General features: G+C 43.4%; 1 protein-coding gene across 2 annotated transcripts in view; it reads right to left on the bottom strand.

Annotated features, from left to right (window-relative positions):
* CGNL1 (cingulin like 1) overlaps nucleotides 1-3,841 on the bottom strand; it is a 95,275-nt gene extending 91,434 nt beyond the window's left edge. Inside the window, exons 1-2 of one of the 2 annotated variants that reach the window (XM_028100325.2) lie at nucleotides 2,264-3,841; nucleotides 1,414-1,508 (exon numbers count right to left, since the gene is read on the bottom strand). In XM_028100325.2, coding sequence (XP_027956126.2) covers nucleotides 1,414-1,508; nucleotides 2,264-3,841 — 1,673 coding nt within the window. Of the gene's footprint in view, nucleotides 1-1,413; nucleotides 1,523-2,263 lie in introns of both variants that reach the window. The other variant, XM_028100326.2, reaches the window with a different exon arrangement.
* Between the last annotated feature and the right edge of the window lie 10,899 nt (nucleotides 3,842-14,740).

The following is a 14,740-nucleotide window of genomic DNA, read 5'->3' as shown; positions in this document are numbered from 1 at the left end:
GAGAGAGAGCACAGAGGGAAGGGAGAAGCAGACTCCCCACTGAGTAGGGAGCCCGACACAAGGCTCAATCCCAGGACCCCGAGATCATGACCTGAGGCCAAAGGCAGATGCTTAACCAAATGAGCCACCCAGGTGCCCCCAGATAGAGTTTTACTAACATCGACCACACCTTCTATCACACATACCTGGCAGTTAGGAAAAAGATTTTAAAGAAGTTTCCTCAAATAGTCACCTCTATTAAAGTCTGTTTCACCAGTCTCTCAATACAGCATGAGCAAAAAAATACAGCAACAACTAGTTCTTAGCTAGAAGAATCTGCTTGGTTACTCCGCACCCCCACCCCCACGCCAAAAAGGGCTCCTCTCTTACATTCTGAACCTATTTTGTCAGCTCTTTAAGTGTAAGGTACGATGCAAAAATAGGAAGTGTTTTGATACCAGTGAGTACTTGCCAAGTGACTTGCAGTCACGTCAGGTTGTAAAGCTTTTTTTCCTTTTTAATCCTTTCTGATGAGACAATGGAAACAGAAACTGCGAATTCCTGACCTAATATCTAAGCAAGGACTGAAAACCAGATTACTCAAACTCAACCTCCAAGATAAGTATGCGAAAAGCAGTGCTTTTAAATGACTCATACATGCTTTAAAAATCATGGAAGCAGGGGTTCCTGGCCAATGTCAACTCCAGGGAGGGGAAGAAGTGGTTTTATTTATAACTGCTAATAAGGGGACGATTGATAACTACTATATGCATGAAGAACTCAAGGTGGCAGACTCAAGTCAAAACTGAAGAGTAGACATTCTTCCCACCTTTGAACTTCTTTTTAAACAATAAGGAGTCATTTGAAAAATAGGGGCCCGTGGATGGCCCAGTCGTAAGAGCATGACTCTTGATCTTGAGGTCGTGAGTTCTAGCCCCACATTGGATGCAGAGATTACTCAAAAAAAATAAATTATATAGGGCACCTGGGTGGCTCAGTTGGTTAAGCGACTGCCTTCGGCTCAGGTCATGATTCTGGAGTCCCGGGATCGAGTCCCACATCGGGCTTCCTACTCAGCAGGGAGTCTGCTTCTCCCTCTGACCCTCTGACCCTCTACCCTCTCGTGCTTTCTATCTCTCATTCTCTCTCTCTCTCTCAAATAAATAAATAAAATCTTTAAAAAAAATAAATAAATAAATAAATTATATATATATATATATATATATATATATTCATTTTCCCCCTGCTCTTCACACCCACCACCCATGACTCAAATACTGTTATGCAAACTTCAGCCATTGACTCCTAAGCCTCAAAGAGTTTGCACAGGGCAGGAAGGGAGGGGAAAACACAAGGTCTCAGAAAAGGAAACTAAGAGCCGCCCGCCCCCCCCAGAAAGGACAAGATTTTGCTCCTTTAAGGAAAATCACTAACCCCTCTTTGAGGTAATTGTAAAGTATCTGCTTGGCCGTCTCCTCATTGGTTTGTTGAGTAAGCTCTTGCTGGCCTTTCAACAGATCCGGTGTGGCCTGGAACATAAAGCCTGTTATTAGACCACAGGATGAAGTTTCCAGGAAGAAGGCAAAACCCTGATGCAGAAGCTTCCAAACACATTCCTACTTTCCAAAAACAATTCCTCAGGTAAGGATCCTCATTACAACTGGCTCCACCACTTAGTAGCTCTGTAACCTTGGGCAAGTTACTTAACTTTGCCTCACCTCAATTTTCTTACCTGTAAATGAAGATTAATAGTACCTACCTTCATAGGGTTGGTGCAGTCCTAGAATCTATAACAAATAGTGCCTGACACTTACCAACCTTATCATCATTTTTACCACTATCATTATTTTTTATTGGTACTACCAAAACACTAAATATACCACTTAAGTAAATTCCGTCACTTTAGGATCCACCTAAATTAAAATTAACCTAATTTCTCAGGCCAGATATTAACCCAGTCACTCAATGTCATGAGAAAAGTCAGTATATCTACACAAACCTAAGCACTGAACCTCTGTGTGGCAACAAACTCTGCACACCTTCAGATGTCACACACACACAGAGAAATCAAGCATATAGTGTCTGACAGGTCACTTGACAGACAGGACCACAATGGGATTCTAGTTGTACCTGAGTTAACTTGGAAAACCATACAATTGGCAGTAGGGGAAAACTGACACAAATCAGATATGCAGTTAGTGATTCAAGACGGAGGGTCTGCATTCCTGTAGCCTCCTACAGCTAGCATTACCTGAGCATTACCTCAGGCCCACCTGAGCATTACCTGAGTACCAGAAGTAAATGTCTTCACAGAAATCCTCTTGGCACCGGAGTCAGGCGAAGTTGCTAGCGCCCGATTCTGTAACATCAGCGTCGCAGTGGCTGTTTTGATTTCCTCCTCCTTTTTATTCTGTGCTGGGAGGGAAGATGCATGCGTGTTTGTACTCTGCCGACCAACTTTGTTTTCTGGAACTTTCCCATCCTTGCTCTGCTGGGGAGGCCTGAGGTGGGCCCCCTGCAGCTTGGCAAAGGCCCGGCCCACGCTCTGTCTCCGCCGGTGCTCCTGAGCAGGTGACCTCTGTGGGCACACCTGCGATGGGCGGAGGAGGTGTTCACTGGACTTGCCCAGGTTCCGGCTAAATTCGTTTAGGTACTCGGCATTCCCCTGGAGACCAAAAGGAAAGGCGCTATCCACGCTTCTGGACCGCTTCCTGTCTTCTGGGTTGATTCTGTTTCGCTTCCCAGACCTTCCTCTCCTCTGGAGCCCAGGTTTTTGGTCAAACTTTTCAATCAATTGATCCACACCAGGAATTGATCCTGTATCAATATCCCGCCCAGTTCCTGGCAAGAAGGGGATATACCGCCTGTTTTCATGACGATTTACATTGTCAGCATGGATGGCACATTCCTGATCATCAAGTAAAAATCTGTACAAAGAGTTGGCCGAAGTGGGAGTTGCCGATGAGGAAGAGGACCTCCGGGACCGAGCTCCATCCAGGACAGGTCCCGCTGAATCCTGTCGCCGGAAGGGAAGCACGTCCGGCCTGGCTTTCTTGGTTTCGGGATGGGTGTGTGGGCTGTGGGCCGTCAGGGACCTCCCACTAGGGGAAAGGGCCTCCTCCACAAGCCCCTCCTTGGCACAGCTCTGAACATTTACGCACACTGAGGTCTGCTTCTTGGGGTCATCGATGACCACAGAGCTGCACAAACGAATGGCCGTCACGCTGGATTTGCCCACATCTTCCAAAGGAGGGCTGGTAGGCTGGGAACTACCAGGTTTGGGGAAGCAAGTCCAAGCCTTCTTATTGTTGGAACCTTCTTCTGTTAAAGTGTTTAGCCAATTACTCTCAGGAGGCTGATGATTTTGCAAGTTCAATTCATTCTTTTCAGGGTCATAGGGCTGCAAAAGCTCTGGATGCCTCTGAAAGTTCAACATGTGGGATGGTTTCACTGGCCCCTCTTTGCATTCTAGAACCCCATTCTTGCCCTCAAAGAGAGAGGACTGTTTCAGGTTTCTTACTGGGCTGGGCTGGGCATAAGGATTTTCTGGGAGCTGCAATTCTTCTGCGCTGCTCTCCTCCAGCACAGACCCATTGCTGGAATGCAGGGCCAGGTTATTTATCATTGGAGATGGAAACGGTGGCCCATTTTCAGGAAAAGATGTGCCTGTCAGACACCGCTCCGTGTTATTCAGGACTATGTAGGGGTGGCCATCAATTCCCTGCACCCGGATACTGACACCATAGGAGCCTGCCTTAGAGTGTTGGGAATTCCTTGATTTTTTGCTATCATCACTTGCGAGTCTCAGATGGACGCCATATTCTTGCTGCACATGTTGATATTCACCGAAATACAGCTCCATGGTTCACTGTTCCCTCTACCAGAGAAAGATGGGGTAAAAAGAGGACATTAGGTTAGAATTACAGCTGTTTAAATGAAGATGATGAGGGGAAAGTTCCAAGAAAACAGAACACTTTAACCAGCAAGGACACTCCAACCAAATGCTCATCCAAACAGGCCTTTCTGGATGCCCTCCGTTGACCATGGTGTTGTCAACACCGGGCTTGAACCCTGGCCTCTGGGGGGACGACAGGCATAAGAACCTGACACCTTTGGCATAACCTCCTTATTCTGTTTCTAGCTGACAGGCCATTCTGGTTGCTTTGTTTTTTCCTTAGTTGGTTTCCTCACACCTTATGCTATTTATTTTTAACCAATAGGATGTTCCAGTTACTAGCATTTGAGAACAAGGTACTTTTCCATGAAACGATGAAGTCCAAAGGCACTCTGATGTTCACCATTTTCTCTTTTCTCCTGTACTACTGATCTTCCTGTTGGAAAAGCACTTTCAACCTTTTTTATGCACAATCTTGCTTTGAAATCTTTCTATTTATTTGGATATGATGTTCAGAACATTGTTTTAATTTGTTCCTGAGACTGCCAATGAGAACAAATGATTAAAAATAGTTTTTCATCATTTTTTTCTTACCAAAAAGGTTCCAGTAATACATGGATCTGAAAAATGTTACAAAAAACTAAAGAATTGGGGCCCCTTATTTTGGGATGTGTCCTAATGCCAAGAATCAGTGCCATCACCTTTCTGGGGCATGGCCACCGTTGTCAGAGACAGAACACAGATCGCCAGGCAGGACGCACAACTCGCCCCACACTCTGAGGCCTCCCACCAGAAGTTCACTTCCACCCCTACTAGAGAATCCCAACAGCAAAGAAGCCCCAGGAAGAGCAGTAACAACTGGTCACACATGACAGCTGTCTCATTTCTTTCACTGCTAGGGGCCTTTTTCAGTTTTCTTTCTATCCCGGAGTCAGTCTAGTAGCACATTTTCCAAGAAAATCATCTATCTGATCCACATTTTCAAGTTTATTTGCACAGAATTCTACAAAATATAAATCATTTCATCTCCTTTATAATTTCTCACTATCCAGTTGTGTGTATTTGTGCTTCTTCACCTAATTCTTGACTGAGCAAGTAAAATGTGTATCTATATATATTTTTAAAAAATAATTGTTCTCCTAAAGAGTAGCTCTCGAGATTTTGCAATCATTTCTCTTTCTTAATTTTCTTATTGAGTTCTAGCTTGATCTTTATTATTTCCTTCTGCTCTCCTTTGTTTTCTTCGGTTTCCAATTTCTTGACTTGCATGCTTCATTTATTTATTTTTATTCTTTAATTACATCCCATGAATTCTGATATCTGACTGTCAGTTAGGAACTGTGTTGGCTCCTACTAACAAAGAGACCCAAAATAGCAACTTTAGAGTTAGGATTTTTTTTTTCCCCAGAGACAGGAAGTCCAAGGCCAGAATGGATGGCAGTATATTTCTGAGGAATACCTCTTTTATCTTTCCACTCATCTACTTTTAGCATGGATTAGACACCCTAGGATTACAAAATGGTTAACCCAGGGGCGCCTGGGTGGCTCAGTTGGTTAAGCGACTGCCTTCGGCTCAGGTCATGATCCTGGAGTCCCGGGATCGAGTCCCACATCGGGCTCCTTGCTCAGCAGGGAGTCTGCTTCTCCCTCTGATCCTCTTCCCTCTCGTGTTCTCTATCTCTCATTCTCTCTCTCTCGAATAAATAAATAAAATCTTAAAAAAAAAAAAGAATCTTAAAAAAAAAAAAAGTGGTTAACCCAGCATCACATATGCCAAAGGTTTATTAGGTCAGCTGAGTCAACCTTTTTAAGGAGCTTCCCTGGAAGTCCCACCCACCACTATTATTTTATATCTATCTCATTGGTGAGAACTTAATCATATGGCCACCCCCATCTACAAGGACAGATTGAGAAACAGGGATGTTTAGCTGGTCATTGACACTCTCAACAAAATCAATGTCCTGTTAACGCTGGGAAGGCAGCCAATAATTTCTACCACAGTAATGTTTCTATCATTATTTCCTACAGAGTCTCAATCTATGGATTTGATTTCTTCTTTGACCCATGAGTTGTTTTCAAGAAAGTCTTTTCATATCCAGTATGTTTGCTGTTGTGTTGTTTTGGCTTGGAGGGTCCTTATTTCTGTATGTTGTGAATTTCTACGTGTACTGTAGTCAAAAAATTAAGTTTCTATTACTCCTTCCTTTTTAAATGTATTGAGGTTTCCTTTGTGGGCAAACGTATGGATAGTTTTTGTCAACATTTAAAGGATCATGGGTGTAGTCTCTTTTTTAAGGCATAGAATTCAAAATATATCCATACAACTTTACTAATTATTTATTCAGCTATAGTACATCCTGACTTATTTTGTCTTTCCAATTTGTCTTGGGTCTGCCTGGACACATCTGTCTCCTACTAGCCTGGTGCTGTCACTTCTGCTTGGTGATTATTCTTCTAAATGTAGAACATGTTAGACATCATCACCCCCAATTTTACAAATGGGAACAATTAGAGAAGGACATTCATCTGCAAATCCATTATTAACTCACCAACCCCAATGATTTCATGATGCCTACTTGTATTTTCAGAGTTATCCTAACAGTATTCGGCAATTCCATTTTTAATCGAAGTAAAACAAGATATAATGAAAACTTGGACTCTCCAGCTTCCCTTCCCCACCCAGTCACATTCCCCAGAGGAAACTAATTGCAAATTGTAGCTATTTCTCTGGTACTCACCTTCATGTTGCCCAGTAATATGCCTAGCTGCAATTGCCTAACTTATCAGTTTTACATACGGGAGATGACACACCATACATGCAAATTTCTCATTCTGTTAGCTTCTCAATATTATTTATATTATGATTATACATTATTTATATTATTTTGATATATATTGTTATGACTATAGAAATATTTATTCATTAAAAAGCCAAACTGTAGACTCTGGCCATCTTCCCTTACAAAACTTTAACTTTTCTAGGGTTAATATCTGATTGCTATTCTCACTTGTCTTCTTTTCAATACACATACCTATCCTTAAATCTTTTCATCAGGGACATCACAGGTTAGATGCTTACCAGTACTAATTTCAAAACAACCAAACTATCAGATAATGTGGTGATCTTTTCCCCTGGTGCCCTCCCTTCTGCAGCCTTCCATCCTCCCGCCTTATATTAGGGTCTGGTTGCTCTCTTCCTTCTGTGCCATATTGTTTCCTAAGTTTCCTCTTTCTTAATTTACCCAACTGGTCTGAGGGAGCCCACTTCCAGTAGCTTTTTTTTTTTTTTAAGATTTTATTTATTTATTTGACAGACAGAGAGAGAGAGAGGAGAGAGAGCACAAGCAGGGGGAGCGGGAGAGGGAGAAGCAGGCTCCCCACCGAGCACACAGCCCTATGTGGGACTCAATCCCAGGACCTGAGCCAAAGGCAGATGCTTAACTGACTGAGTCACCCAGGCGCCCTCCGGTAGCTTTTTAAGAGGTCCAAGGGAGTAAACTTTTTGAGTCCTTGTGTTTTGAAAAATGTCTTTATTCTATGCTTACTTTTGATAGTCTAGCTGGATTTAGAATCCAGGTTAGAAATAATTTTCCCTCTGATTTTTTAAAGTATTACTCCATTATCTTGCAGCTTCCGGGGATGCCGTTAAGAATTCTTCTATCAAGACATCCTTTCCTCTGTGTGTGCCCTGTGTACTTTCCTCTGACAGCTTTTAGGACCTTTTCTTTGTCCCTACTGTGGCTGAAATGTCACCATGAGTATCTGAGTGAGGGTTTTATAAAACATGGGCACTTAATATACTTCCTCAATTTGGAAATTCATGTCATTAGTGCTATGAAATGTTCTGGTATTATTTCTGTGATAATGTTCAAAGAAGCATTTTATTTTGGTTTTGGTTTTTGCATCTAAGATATTAGTAATGTTGCATCTTTTAGACTGAGTTTCAATTTTTTGGATTTTTTTCTTCATCTACTTTTCAACTCTGTCCTTTTCATTTTACTTTTTGAGAGCTACATCCTCAACTTCTTTTAAAATTCAAGTATTTAATTTGTAATCCCCATTATCTCCTTCTTGTTCTCTAACTGGTCCTGTTTCATAAATGCTATTCTCATTTTAGACATGAAATAGCTTCTCTCTCTCTCTCTCTCTCTCTTTGAAGACACTGACTATAACTTTTTTCAAAAGAAAATATTTTTTTTCTGCTTTCTGCAGTATCTCCATCTTCTGTAAGGTTTCTCTTTGCTGGTTTGTTTTGGTCCTTTCTTTCCTGTTGAAGCCTTTCCTAAGACTTAGGACTCAGATCCTTGGCTACCTGATCCTATTTAACAGTAAAGTACTAAAAGCAGATTGGAGCCTCTGCAAGTGGGAAGAGGAGTTATTAGCTGACGAGCTTCAAGGAATGGGGGTATACCAAGATTTCCAATGAGGGACACGCACATTTCAGTATCTGGGGCATTTTTTTCTGGATTGGTTTGATTTCTCAAGGAAAGAATCTTCCAATCCATTGCTGGGGCTGCACAAGCCTGGCTGCTGGCATTATGGGACAGGGCAGGGGAAGGGCATGGAGGTCCCAGCTCTCATTCAATCCTGTTTTCAGCCATCCATACCTCCTTCCAAGATTACTCCAGTTCAGTTTCTCCAGGGAACAGACCTCCAGTCTGCTGATTGACCTCCTCCAGTGGGGAGGGGAGCAGAGGCAGATGGGTGTCTAGATACCAAGGTGTAGAGAGGGCCCTGGAGGGCTAGCTGTTCAAGGCACTCACATAATTCCCTAGGTTTCAGTCCCTCATCCCTGCCTCCTAGGGCAACCAACCGATGCCTTCCATCTTTGAGCCTCCCAGTGGCTCTGCAGGGAAGTCACCTCGTTTCTCCACCACCACCAAATCAATGGTCTCTCTTCCATTTGTGAGCAAGCTCTCCTCCACGAGGTCTGACATTCTTTGTCTTCGTAGCTTGAAACATTTTTGCGCCTTTACTATCTTTTCAGTGGGATTTTGAAAAGGGATAAATCCCCTGCTTGTAAACTGATCTAGCTTGACAAGGCTAATAATATTTATAGAACACTTCAGTACTAGACCAAGAACAGCAAGTGTGTCTTAGACGGAGGAAGCAATGCACAGAGGCCAAGACCAGAATGCCTGGGTGTGTCCCAATCCTGTGTGGAGCAACACTGGCTTGTGTTATTCTGGATCTCTAGAAGTGTTTGCACTCGTTAAAGTTTATAACAAATACTTTTTTCACAGAAGAGTTTCTGAACAAACAAATGTGTTCACTGCAATGCTTTGTTTATGATATTTGCTAAATGGGGTCACATTTTACTCACCAATAATCTCTTCTGCGCTGACTCTTCAGTTTTCTATGAAAATATTTCTCCTTAATATTTATTAATAAAATTCTTTTCTAGGGTTTTACAGCCCTTTTCATTAGCTGCTGCTACTATAGTCAACACTAATTACATTTCAATCTTTGAATAAGGCCACCTCAGTTTATTATAGTCTTAGCTCCCTGTTAGCAAATTAATCCGCATATTTGAATTTCATGAAATGTCCACAATTTACATTTCCTTGACAACAAACCTCAATCCAATATTTTTGCAGAATGACATTTCTCAGCTGGGCACTGGTGTTTTAAACAAATGTGGATTTCCTTCCCAATCACAGTGTAAACACTGAATTAATGAATGAATTTAAGGACAGCTGTTCATTTTCAGACACCAAGCCACACCACCATCCTAATACGCTCCACAGGACACACTTGCTTGGTTGGGGACTAAGCCCAACCAAGAACTTACATAATTTGGCAATAAATGCAGACCAATTGCCAGGATGTAACATTGTGGCACTTGGCAAATAAAAGTGGTGTTTTGGAGTGGAAATAATGCCTTTGGAAAAGACCACTAAATGATGATAATTGCTTTAGTTAGCGAGATCAATGAGTGTGTTTCTGGGTAAGAACAAAGAGCTTAGCACTTGAAAGAACGATGAACATATGCCAGACAGAAACAGTTCCTCTCTCTGGGACATCACATGTTATCAGCTGGGCACAGAGATTAGTCACAATGCCGGGCCACACATCCCCACCTCATTGCTCTAATTCCCTGTGGCACCCCTAAGACCTGGAAGCCTATGCACCAGACCCTCCAAAGGCCCTGCCAACTACCGTGGAAACAGAGTCAGGCATTCGGAAACGTCTCCACCATGGCTTGCCCTCCCTCCTGAGGCTAACAGTCCCCACGAGCGAGGCCAGGCTGGCCCAATCACCCAGCAAGGCACCTGGCATGGGAAAGGGATTCTGTGTATGTTTGCTTGGAATGAGTTACTCCTCCTGTTTTATCGTACAAGTCATTTAAAAGAGTATCTAAAACAGGGGTAGGGAGCTAATGAGCCTCCTCACAGGTCTTGAGCTTCATTCCAGGAAATAAGAAGTGAGTCCCAAACCAAAAAGTCATTTCCCCTGAATGGGATTCTGTGGCTGTCCCGCTCAGAGGGAAGCTACTACCAGTCTGATGATACACAAGCTAACACTTCTAAAGAGTGGACAAAATGTTCACTCCTAAGACTTGCTTGTAGCACAGGTGGGAAGACTGAATTTTAGGGGTAATATCCGTAGTAGAACTTCAACTAGATGAAAGTGAAAAATCAGAGTGTGAAAAGCCAAAGAGTAGCAAAATGCATACTGGTTTTTTAAATGTGCATATTCCCAAACATGACCGAGAGAGGCAGTCTTACCTAAACTAAGCCTTACATTCTTTCTTTTCTTCCTTCCTGTCTACCTATCAGTTCTGTGGTGCCAACACAGGAAACTGAACAAACTTTTAAGATTTCAAAGGAAATGTCTTCACATAGTCAAGCCTTTGGAACTCCCTGGGAAAACAATTTCAAAAATAAGCTCTGAGGTTTGAAAATGACAGCAGAGTTTGCTGGCTAACCTACAAAGTTCAGTATGGTTTGAATAAGATGAGAATGACAACCAACATCTTTAAATGAGAATGACGACCAAAAGTTTTCCATTTGGGGGGAAAAATTAAATTTTTAATATTGAGTGCTGTGGCTTCCCCCTAAATCCACCCACCTCACACAAAACGTAAAGTGGATAAAGAGAAGGGGGAGGAAAAAGCCTGTAGAAAGGCTCCTTTTATGCAAAGGATGGATGCTTTGGAGAATCAGCCAGGAGTCTAAGGATCTAGGACTAACCAATCTGACCACACTCAGACAGGAGCACGGGTGCCAAGCTGGCTTTCCAGGGGCCCCCACGTCTCCTCTGGAAGTCTGCCATGGATGGTCCCACTACATCCATCTCTGTTCCATTTTTGTCCATTTTGATCCCACTCCTCTTTCCTTACCTGGTCAGCATGTGTGTTACCAATAAATTTATAATGTTCTTTTCTTCCTAACTTTATTTTTTTAAGATTTTGTTTATTTATTTATTTGACAGAGAGAGAGTGAGCACAAGCAGGGGGAGCGACAGGCAGAGGGAGAAGCAGACTCCCCGCTGAACAAGGAGCCTGATGCAGGGCTCGATCCCAAGACCCTGGGATCATGACCTGAGCCCAAGGCAGATGCTTAACCGACAAAGCCACCCAGGCGCACCTTTCCTTCCTAACTTTAATTCTAAAATTCGGTGACTGACCTTTTATATTCTACATGGTCTCTGAAAAAAAAATACAGAATTCATGTCCAAACAATGTTGAAGATATATTATTCATCCTTTTTCACCTCTTGACCCTGAAACGATTTCTAAAAAGTTCTCCCACCAATGCAGGGCTAAGAGATGGAAGTCTGCGATTGTGACGACAAGTAACAGAGCCCAGCACCCAGGTGCAGGGGTGGGGAACGTGTCTGCTATTCGACTCAAGTCAAATCCTGGCTCTGGACAGGTTCTTTAACATCTCTGTGTTTCCCTCTCTCTAAAGTCAGATTACTGATGATTACTGCATAAGGTAATTGAGAATTTAAATCATAAATTGCAGGCTAAAGGAAATAACAACAGTAAGTGAAAAAAATTTATTATGGCGCTTATGGCCACAAGAAAGCTAACTTCTTGGGGCGCCTGGATGGCTCAATCAGTTAAGCATCTGACTCTTGATTTTAGCTCAGGTCATGATCTCAGGGTTGTGAGATGGAGCCCCATGTTGGATTCCACGCCAAGATTTTCTCTCTCTCTCTCTCTCTCTCCCCCCCCACCTCCCTCTGCCCCTCCTCCCACTCCCTCTCTAAAAATAAAGAAAATAAAGAATTTAAATTAAAATTAAAAAAAAAGAAAGCTAACTTTGATCCTAAAATGTTTTTAAATATGAGGCAGATGCTAAAAACCCCACTGGTTAACCAAACAGCATTAACCACCAACATCCTGAAATAATTAACTAATTAAGAACCCAGACAACAGCTGAGATTCTAAAGTACAGTGCTGTGTCCTTAGTGGAAATTCAGTAAATAAATGCTGTAAGAATAAATGAATGTCTTTAGGTTGCCAGGCACACGGAAAAGACCTTAACCAGAGAGATCCATGACATTTGTCCCGTAGTTTCCTATATGGAGCGTAAGCCCAAACACATAAACACAAGGTTATCTACCACTGCCTTTTTTCTATAAGCCAAAATCTAGCCTCAAAATCCTCAACACCACACTCCCTTAGTCACTGACAATCCGTGTAGACATAAAATAAAACCTACTTGCCAATCCTGACACATGATACTTACCTAAAACTATCTACACTGAAGCCAAGAAATTAACCTCCTAAGACCTACGGGAGTCTTCTTACATTTCCAGAGAAATTTCTCCAGGCTTGTCACTAACTACATCATAGGCAACTCTAAACACCGGGATGCTCCTCAAACTCCGTGCATACTTTATGCTCACATTCACCTTATTGCCATTAAAATATTCTACCAGGCCACCAAGAGGAAGGGAACCCTTGCACCCAGCAAGAGAAGCTTCGATCCTCACCCTGTTCTTACAACCTCGACTTTCAACATTTTCTTGCTCCAGTAAAAAACGATCTCCCTTCTGCTACAAAAACCCTATTCCTTCTTCAGGCTCATCACCTGCCTGCTCTGGATTTCAGGACAGTCTGCCTTACGCAGCTCCATACAGGATCTCCGACAGTGGTTCTTCTCTTGATGGGTTTTGTCCCAACAACTGCATTTTAACTTTTTCAAATGTGGTTGCGCCGTGCCAGGGCCCGTGTGGGAGGCTTTCTTTGTACCATCTCGTCGCTCAGAGCCTCGCAGCCCCTATTTTCTCCCTTTTAGAGATATGTCGATGCTTGATGGGCCAGTAATTTCCCCCAACGTCACACGTGGCTTGGGGGCAGTGATGGATTTAGGCCCAGACCTTCTGTCCCAAAGACCTGAGCTCTTTCTGGTGCAGGGACCACGTTTTCATTTTTCTGCCTCCCACAGCATCTGACACAATCACACTGGTGTGGTCATCGGGTGGCTGTGGAAAACGCGCCCCTATGTCCCACTGCACTGGCATCCAGCAAGCCAGCCTCTGGACTGTCAGGTGTCAGGAGCAGTGTTACTCTCCGAGGAGGCCTTCCTCTGGCACCCAGGGCAGTGTCTTGCACATAGCAGGCACCAGATGAATAAGTGAATGAACTAATTAATAAAGTATGCACAATGCATGTAGCCTTCTAAAATCTGAACAACCTTCACGCGTGCTCCTGCCTCCAGCTGTCGTGTGTGTCAATGTTGTGGGTTTTTTTTTAAAGATTTTATTTATTCATTTGAGAGAGAGAGAGAGAGTGCACATGAGCGGGGAGCAGGGGTAGCAGAGGAAGAGGGAGAGGGAGAAGCAGACCGCCTGCAGAGCAGGGAGCCTGACTCCAGGCTCAATCCCAAGACCCTGAGCTCACGATCATGACCCGAGCTGAAGGCAAGACGCTTAACCGACCGAGCCACCCAGGTACTCCTGTGTCACCGTTCTAAACACTAGAACCTGATCATCAGATCGCTGTGGCTTTTTTCCCCACCCCAGCAGCTATGTTTATAAGATGTGCATACTTCAAAAGTAGAAAATGGGCCCTGGGTTATCAAGCATCTCCTCAGGGAGGTGAAAGGGACACTGGAATTCCAACAATGCCCGCTGTAACAAGCCTGATTCCCAGAACCTCCTCAAACACGATGTCTGCAAAGTGAATTCCAAAGCTAAACATTCTCCCCTGGGATATATGTAATGCCTTCTGCAAAGTATCTCTTCTTGGTCACTCAAAGTAAGATTAACCAGGGCAATCTGTCCATCTTTGTCCTCACCAGGGAAAAGATGGTAGGAGTCGGCATCCTGAGCAAACCTTGCCAAATGACTGCAAAACCCAGAGGCACCCAGGAAGGGTCTGTGGCATGCAGCCTCCCCACCTCCCTGCAGCCATCAATTCAGAAACCAACCAAGTGCCCTAAATGCACCCCTCAGTTGTTTGCACAGGACCCAGAAAGATGAGGCTATAAATGACAGGCACCTGGATTTGCCCACAGAAGCTTACTGAGTCCCACACTGCTAAAAACAAACAGAAGGTAACACTGGGTAGCCACCCAAAAAATCTTACAATATAAAATTAAAGTAAACCTAAAGTAGAAACCTAGCAGATTCCCACATGTGTAAATACAGGTTGTCTGTTATTCATTCAGTTATCACCCCCAGCGTCTGATGGCACCACAAGTCCGATAAACGGGCGGCAGGGGAAGGGGGAACTATCCCAGGGCCCAAAGTCACGCCAAACATGCTGCATCTTGCTCTCACTGGTTACTTAGGTAACTGGAGAACGGAAAGTTCTTTTAGATAATCTGAGCATTTCTGAAGTCCTCTCTACCCTTCCCCCTGAAGCACTCCCACCCCACCTCCATCTCCACCTTCTGCTCTTCGCCTTCTG

Source organism: Eumetopias jubatus, unplaced genomic scaffold (genome assembly GCF_037043125.1).
Source record: "Eumetopias jubatus isolate StellerSeaLion01/CBP00866 unplaced genomic scaffold, mEumJub1_p1.0 scaffold_7, whole genome shotgun sequence".
NCBI classification, from domain to species: Eukaryota; Metazoa; Chordata; class Mammalia; order Carnivora; family Otariidae; genus Eumetopias; species Eumetopias jubatus.
The sequence above is the reverse complement of the archived record's forward strand: the minus strand, read 5'-3'. Positions and strand labels throughout refer to the sequence as shown.